Source organism: Haliotis cracherodii, unplaced genomic scaffold (genome assembly GCF_022045235.1).
Source record: "Haliotis cracherodii isolate W230 unplaced genomic scaffold, xgHalCrac1.p SCAF_11, whole genome shotgun sequence".
NCBI classification, from domain to species: Eukaryota; Metazoa; Mollusca; class Gastropoda; order Lepetellida; family Haliotidae; genus Haliotis; species Haliotis cracherodii.
In genome coordinates this window covers 28,550,472-28,559,562 of record NW_027266266.1, presented here as the reverse complement: position 1 = coordinate 28,559,562, position 9,091 = coordinate 28,550,472, and the positions used below count along the sequence as shown (strand labels likewise).

General features: G+C 38.9%; 1 protein-coding gene across 1 annotated transcript; it reads left to right on the top strand.

Moving 5' to 3' along the window:
• The first annotated feature begins 311 nt into the window (after positions 1-311).
• LOC139455005 (uncharacterized) lies at positions 312-7,955 on the top strand. Its single transcript, XM_071236592.1, has 3 exons — positions 312-338; positions 1,631-1,824; positions 6,617-7,955. Exons 1-3 carry the CDS (start codon positions 312-314, stop codon positions 7,953-7,955), a joined length of 1,560 nt encoding a protein of 519 aa, XP_071092693.1.
• The last annotated feature ends 1,136 nt before the right edge of the window (positions 7,956-9,091 follow it).

Here is a 9,091-nt window from a genome sequence, read left to right as displayed (position 1 = left end):
CACAAGCCTCCTGTAATTGACCGAATGCTGTCTTCATGTTTGTCATCTCCGGTTAAACTACTGTTTTATTCCAGGTCTGTTTGATCCAAAGACAGGGCGGAACAAATGGCAAACAGTCGCTGCTTGACCATTCAGGAAGAATGGGTCCTAATGAAAACGGCCAACGTTGAAAACGGCAACTGCGCAATTAGGGAAAACATCTACTGCATGGAAGAAAACGCCCAATAGGGTTAGTGAAAACGGCCAATAGGGTTAGTGAAAACGGTCACTGCATGGAAGAAAACGGCCAATAGGATCAGTGAAATAGGCCAATGGGGTTTGTGAAAACGGCCAATAGGGTTAGTGAAAACGGCCTGTGGATTTATAATAGAAAAAGAAATAACAAGTATTATAGCTAGCTAGCTTCTACAATAAAAGCACTGAAATGAGATTTTCTCATTCAAGGTGAACTTTATACAATGGATCAGTCAAAGTTCGGCAGAAACCATTTCACTGTCGGTTTTTAAAGATGAGTAACAAGTTTAATCTTCTAACTGAAATACAATCACAATATTAAAAGCAATTGATACGTCCAACAAAGTACACCACTATTAAAACGTTATAGAGTACAAAGGCCGTTTACACCATTCGTGGGTGTCGTATTCTCCATACTGGCCGTTTTCAATAACCCTTTTGGCCGTTTTTTTTTCTAATTACCGTTTTCAACGTAGGCCGTTTTCTGCAGTTCCCGAAAGAATCCGAAACATGAATATGTCATTTGGTATCTCTTGAGATGAAATTAAATCAAATTAAACGAGCTTAGGAAAGTATTTCTGAAAAATATATTAGCTCATTTTTATATTTTACTTTAGAAAAATCACTTATCGGTTAAAGGATTTTTATTACAAAATCTGAATTTGTAAAGAAACTCTAAACTCTGTGTTAAATCAATCCATTTAACAGTGATAGCAAAATATTAATGATTACCAGGCGAAGGTAGCATGACAAGATTGCCAACAGAACTCACTTAGCTTGAACGACTTGGTGAACTACAAAAGGAACACAACTACTGATATTTTTACTTTCATTATAACTGGTATGACACAATGCAAAGACTTCAGGTTACAGTCAACAAGTTTACATACTGTCCCCTATATTGTTTACATAGAACAGGTCGGAGTGGTAGATGAGCATGATATTGATAAAGCTCATGTTCTTAATGATTATTTCGTAGATCAAGCCTCAGTGCCAGACTTAGATGATGTCGTTGATGATAACACTTTTTCGATTAATATTTATCTCCTTGAGGAAATATGTGCATCTGTGATAGAAATAGAGGCTGTATTATTGTCACTTGACAAATCGAAACCTACTGCTGGCTCTGATATAATAAGTAATCGTAAATTAAAGACCTTGACTGTTGTTTTATCGAAATCACTTGTAAAGTTACTTAATCTCTGCCCCAACATATGTTTCCTGTGCCATGGAAACAGTCGTCTTAAAGAGGAAATAGGGAAAAATATACACTGTATTGATACACTATCCAATAACTTGCATGATACAAGGGAAGAAATGTTGGACCTACATTGGAGGGGGGTGAGAAACAATCTGCTATTCAGTGGTATAGAAGAGTACAGTATTTCACTGTCAGGAGAACACAGAAGAGAAACTGAGAACCTTCATCAGAGACAAACTGAAGGTGGAAGAGGAGATAGTGTTTGAAAGAGTGCATCGTCTCGGACAACATCGTCCTTCCCGGATTCGCCCCGTTATTGCGCGTTTTCTCCACTATCCACAACGAGAGACTGTGAGAGCTGCTGCACCGTCAAACTTAAAAGGAACAAGGTATGGTGTGAATGAGCAACTACCGAAAGAGTGGAATGAACGTCGTAAGACACTCTTACCAATTTACAGACGAGCCAGGCAGAACCAGGAAAATGCTAAACTTGTCAGAGACAAACTATTTATTAATGGAGAAAGGGTATACCCTGAAGGACACAGCCCTCGCTACTAGGACAGTCAAGGAGATCATGCACCTGGATCGGACCTCATCATACAGATGTGTATAGAGAATATGCTGCTACTCCTCGTTATAACAACGTAAACAAAGAGGGACACAAATGTGATTGGCAGATTAGCAATGATGATATCTTAACCCAACAGGTAAACTGTCTCTTTATAAATGTATGTGGACTCAAGTCAAAATTGTTATCACCAGAGTTTTGTGAATTTATTGAACGTTTTGAAATTTTGTGTTTTGCTGAGAGTAAGCTTGATTGCTATGATACTGTAGAATTACCTAACTACAAATCCTTTAGTTAACCAAGGACACAACGTCACTCAGTACGCTCAGGGGGGATTATAGTGTGTATTAAAAATGACATTGTTGACAGGGTTACCGTTGAACCATACAAGGATGAACATGTACTTTGGGTACAGATACATTTGCCTCAACACAAGAATATCATGCTTGGTACTATATATATTCCACCTGAAGGATCACCTTACTTAACATCAGAATGTTTCACAAACTTAGAAAATGATATAATTGATTATAGAAATAATGATAATATTATTGTAATGCTTGGTGATTTCAATGCAAGAACTAACAATAAGCCAGATATTATTAATGTCGATGATACAGACACACAATATATAAACATACCTGATGAGTTATTGGAAGAAATGCTAGATCAACATATATATTGAGTGAACATGGAATGACAAAAGATAGGCGCTCTATGGATACTGGGCATGTGAACAATCATGGTAACACACTTTTGGGTTTGTGTAAAAATAATAATTTATTTATTCACAATGGAAGAATTGGAAGTGATAAGTCTATAGGAAAAATAACATGTAAAGGTACAAGTGTGGTGGACTACTCAATTTCAACATATGATGCTATTCAGTTCATATCAGATTTCACAGTACATGAATTTGATCCCTTATTTTCAGATGTACATAGTGCAATCTCTCTCACACTGAACATACCACCAATAACCATAGACACTGAACCTCACAACACCACACCCATTCAAAACAAAACTAGGAAATGGAACAAAAGACTATCTCAGGAATATACTGCTGCTGTCAACACAGATGAAATCAATCACATCAACCAGCAACTTATAGAGGTAGGATTCGGTGAAAACAAAGAAAATAGCCTTAATGACATTGTTGATAAATTAAGTGAAATTGTCATCAAGGCAGCTAAAGATACATTTGGAACTTACACCATCAGGGAATCGAACACTGTAAAACATGTTAAATTTATTAACCATGGTTTGGCAAAGAGTGCAAAATAGCACGAGGGAAGTACCACAAGGCCAGGACATTTTTCAATAAAGATAAAACAACACAAAATAAAATGAGGCTCGTAAACGCAAGCAGGACATATAAAAAGACTCTTGTCAAATATAGTAGACTCCATAGAGATGTGTTGCAAAAGAAGATAGATAATCTGCAACAACATGACACTAAATCTTTCTGGAAATTGTTAAAACGTGGAACAAAAAATGATAAATCACCACCTATTGATGAGCTCTTTGAATATTTTAGGGCACAGAATGAAAATAGTGAGATTGAAACAGATACGAACATTGACTTTAATACAGACTCACATGATACTGTTCTGAATCAGCCAATAACAACACCTGAAATATTGCATGCTATATCACAGCTGAAACACAACAAGGCAGGTGTGATAGACAACATTATAAATGAATATATCACAAGTACACAACATATTATGCTTAAAACTTATGAACTTTTGTTTAACAAGATACTTGACAGTGGACATTTCCCAACAACATGGCTAAAAGGAATCATAAAACCAATTTACAAAAACAAAGGAGACATTAATAATCCAGATTACCGGCCCATTACATAAAGTCAGTTGTCTGAGTAAACTATTCACCTAGGTTCTAAATAACAGACTTACCACATTTTTGGACTCAATAGATGCTATATCAGAAGTGCAAGCAGGATTTAGGAAGGATACTCGACAATGGATCACATATTTACTCTTTATAGCCTATTAGACATCCTGAAGAATCGAAAACAAAAATTATTCTGTTGTTTTATTGACTTTGAAAAAGAATTTGACAATATTTGGAGAATTGGACTTTGGGGTAAACTTATTAAAGAAGGTATACACGGTAAATGTCTACAAGTTATCCTAAATATGTATAAAGGAATTAAATCATGTGTGACTAACAAAGATGAAACAAGTCCAATGTTCTCATGTACTAAAGGTGTCAGACAGGGAGAGAACTTATCACCTCTTCTTTTCTCCATCTCCCTAAATGACCTTGAACCTTTTCTTATATCTCAAGACTGTGCAGGTATAACTGTTAATAATGACTGCCAAGAATCAATTATAACTACATCAATAGTTCTTTTTGCATTATTATACGCCGATGACACAGTACTAATAGCAAACTGTAAGGAAGACCTACAGAAACTACTAGATGGATTCACACAATACTGTAAACACTGGAAATTGAAAATTAACGTAAAAAAGTCCCAAGTAATAATTTTTGGAGGTATCAAGAAACACTACGAAACCAAATTCTCTCTGTGCAATAAACATTTAGAAAACGTTAAATCATACAAATACTTAGATATTATATTTAATAAAAACTGTACATTTAATGTAAACAAGCAAGAACTGTGTGAGAAGGCAGCAAAGGCAGTCCATTTTATCTTAACAAAATCTAGATATTATAACTTATCTATAAGTTGTCAGTTAAAACTATTTGATGCTATTGTTCTACCAATTTTAATATAGAGATGTGAAGTATGGGGTTTTGAAAATTTATCAATGATTGAAAATGTACATTTATCTTTTTTAAGAAAACTAATTCCTGTAAAGAAAAGTACACCTTTATATATGATATACGGCGAAACAGGCCGAAAACCTCTGTATATCCCTGTCATGACAAGAATCATCACTTTCTGGGGAAGATTGCTATCTGGAAAAGCCACCAAACTTTCATTAATTGTGTATAAAAAATTGTATTATAACTACACTGTAAATAATCAACACCAAAATTGGCTACAGTTTGTTAAACATATTCTTGTTATGACAGGTAATAACAATGTTTGGATAAATCAGTCATTTTCATCAGTTGATTGGCTTACATGTGTGATTAGAACTTGTTTGGAAGATCAGTTTATACAACGGTGGAATTCTGATGTCACAAATTCAAGTAAAGGAAAATTTTATAAAGTCATTAAAGATAATATCTCTCTGGAAACATATCTGTGCAATTTACCAAAACGAGTGTACATACCACTACTACTTTTCAGAACTTCTTGCCATTATTTACCGATTGAATGTGGAAGATGGATTCACACCCCTTTATTAGATAGAAAGTGTACTGTTTGTAAAAGCCAAGACATTGCGGATGAATATCATTATATTTTTAAATGTGAATATTTTAAAGAAGTAAGACAATTATACATACCAAAGACTCTTATTGTACATCCATCTATGTTTAAACTTCAACAGATGTTTCATAGTAAAAATAATATCTTCTTGAAGAAATTATCAAAATATTGTAAAATAGTAATGGCTACATTTAAATAACTATTAAAGCTGCCATCACTATTATACGTCGCATCTCCTGTTAAACCTCAACATGCTACTTTTTGTAGCCTTGGGCGTAACAAAGTTCTGTTCTGTCAGTAATCCCAATTCATAAGAAAAATGACACCCATGCTTGTTGTAACTACAAACCGATGCAATGCTGATCCATTATCAACAAGCATTTCAATCAATCATGATTTGGAACGTATTTCTCCATGGGCTAAATCTTGGAAAGAAACTTTTATCCCGATAAAATAGTTTCAATTTTCAAGAAAACGGAACGTCACTGTCCTACCTGATTTGTTCATGTATAATGTAAAAATAAAGAATTTTAACAGCCACACACACCTGGGGCTAACCTTACAAAGTGAAGGGCATTGGCATAGCCATATTGAAAATCTAACTGCCAAGGTTAGCCCATCCATAAATTGCTTTCGTAGTCTGAAATATAGTTTGAACAGACACATAGTCTACATACGCTCTATTTTTCATTCATATTACCCTTGTTTGATTACTATGACATAATATTAAATAATTGCACCTAGGGTCGAAGAATTCTCCCTAGAAATTTTACATTTAGATGCACTCAGGACATTATGTGGTGCCGTGAGGGGCACAAGTCATTTACAATTACTTGACGAATCGGTCTATCTTCCTTGGCGAGAAAGACGGCACTTTCACAAATTATGCATATTTTGTAAAATGAAAAGAGGTTCAACGCCAAATTATTTATGTGAAATGGTACCACTAACCAGTAAAAAACTTGGATCGTCCACATTATGAAACACCAACGAATACTATAAGCCTAATTGCCGAACTGAATTATTTGAAAAAAATATATCATTTTTACCTTCCACAGTCGCCGCCTGGAATGTACTAAATTCTAATTTGAGAGAAGCCACTTCAGTATCTCAGTTTAAAAAAAAACGGAGGTTGTTCGACTCTCAGTGTCCCAAATGGATGTGGTTCTGCTATGGCGACAGTGGTACGCGATGCATGTAGATCTGTTATGGTGACCGTCGTCTGCTCTGCATGACGTTCTAGAGCGTATGGATTTGCTTATGCAGACCACCACCTCCGCACCTTCATCACTAGTCTCAACACCTCTACCCTCAACATCTCCATCCTCGACCTCAACACCTCCACTCTCAACATCTCCACCTTCATCTCCATCCTCGACCTCATCACCTCTACCCTCAACATTTCCACCTCCATCTCCATCCTCGACCTCAACACCTCCACCCTCACCCTCAACACCTCCATCTCCATCCTCGACCTCAACACCTCCACCCTCAACACCTCCACCCTCAACATCGCCACCTCCATCTCCATCCTCGACCTCAACACCTCTACCCTCAAAATCTCCATCCTCGACCTCAACACCTCCACCCTCAACACCCCTACCCTCAACATCGCAGCCTCAATCTCTACCTTCACACTCAACACCTCCACCCTCACCCTCAACACCTCCACCGTCAACATCTCCACCTCCACCCTCAACATCTCCACTCTCAACATCTCCACCGTCAACATCTCCACCTCCACCCTCAACACCTCCATTCTCAACACCTCCACCGTCAACATCTCCACCTCCACCGTCAACATCTCCACCTCCATCCTCAACACCTCCACCGTCAACATCTCCACCTCCACCCTCAACACCTCCACTCTCAACACCTCCACCGTCAACATCTCCACCTCCACCCTCAACACCTCCACCGTCAACATCTCCACCTCCGCCCTCACCCTCAACACCTCCACCGTCAACACCTCCACCTCCACCCTCAACATCTCCACCTCCACCCTCAACACCTCCACCGTGAACATCTCCACCTCCACCCTCAACACCTCCACTCTCAACACCTCCACCGTCAACATCTCCACCTCCACTCTCAATACCTCCACCCTCAACACCTCCACTCTCAACACCTCCACCGTCAACATCTCCACCTCCACCCTCAACACCTCCACCATCAACATCTCCACATCCGCCCTCAACGCCTGCAACCTCACTCTCAACACCTGCAACCCCACTCTCAACACCAGCAACCTATGTCTCAACACCTGCAACCTATGTCTCAACACCTGCAACCTCACTCTCAACACCTGCAACCTATGTCTCAACACCTGCAACCTCACTCTCAACACCTGCAACCTCACTCTCAACACCTGCAACCTCACTCTCAACACCTGCAACCTATGTCTCAACACCTGCAACCTCACTCTCAACACCTGCAACCTCACCCTCAACACCTGCAACCTTACTCTCAACACCTGCAACCTCACCCTCAACACCTGCAACCTCACCTTAAAGACATCCAACCTAACTCTCAACACCTGCAACCTCACCTTAAAGACATCCAACCTAACTCTCAACACCTGAATCCTCACCCTCAACACCTGCAGCCTCACTCTCAACACCTGCAACCTCACCCTCAACCTAATTCTCAACACATAAAAACCTATGTCTCAACACCTGCAACCTCACCCTTAACACCTGCAACCTCACTCTCAACACCTGCAACCTCACACTCAACACCTACAACCTCACTCTCAACAACCATCTCATTCCTGCAAAACGTAAAAGGATTTGACCGGCCAGGCGTGACATGACCTGGCATACTGTGTAGAGCTCAGTTAACATGGCAGCGCCGCCTTTCTACACTGTTATAAGCGGTACAGTGGTCATCGTGTGCTTTCATTACTCACATTATTTTCACCGTTAAGTCTACATAATTACCTTAACATGCCACAATATAAATATAATGCTCTATGAAACATTCTCACACCACAGAGTTTACATCATCTGTCAAACTGAAAAGTTTCACCTCGATAAAATGACCCACACTTTAAATTAAATACAAATATAGATGTGTTATCAATATCAACGTAAACTTCCTTATCCTGCCCAGGTGCTTGTCTCCAGTATTTAACACATAAGAACGTTAACTTGACAAATCTAAATATCAGTTTAAAGTTGAAATAGTTTGATTATGTCAGTTCTAACCGTACACCAACCGTATCACAAACAGAAGTTATCCTGTTTATATCAATTCGATTATATCTTTATAAACAACCAAATATTACACGCTATGCTATACTTCCGGCTCTACATACTCCGTCTGTATGTAGCTGTAGAGAAAATTCGGATATCATAATGTCTAATGCCAAACACATTTTCCGAATATCCCAAGTCCCTTGACAAGGGTTGCTAGACTGATGAGCTCGGTGGCGCACATGGTGTGCACATCATGGACAGAGGTCTACAAAGACAACAGGTGAAGAGGGTGCCGAGTCCAAGGCAAACCGATATCCCGCGGTCGGTTCCGCCCGGACTAGGTTGCGACATTGAACAGTCTGGCAAGGACACTGGCTGAGTAAAAAACAAGTTGTGGTTTGGCTATAGTGGTTTTCAGGCTGCGTAGTCATCCTACCACAATCGTTTCTGATTGCGAACGTTCCTCAACCTCTGGATTGTTGCTCTGATAAGACGTCGTGCTTCAGGTACCCCTCATAGTG

What these genes read in the sequence shown, in the direction of transcription:
- LOC139455005 (XM_071236592.1), top strand. Translation starts at nt 312, where the DNA reads ATGGGGTTTGTGAAAACGGCCAATAGG. An exon ending in TTGTGAAAACGGCCAATAGG is followed by an intron (nt 339 to 1,630) that starts GTTAGTGAAAAC and finishes TTTCACTGTCAG; the next exon opens with GAGAACACAGAAGAGAAACT. An exon ending in TCAAACTTAAAAGGAACAAG is followed by an intron (nt 1,825 to 6,616) that starts GTATGGTGTGAA and finishes ATGACGTTCTAG; the next exon opens with AGCGTATGGATTTGCTTATG.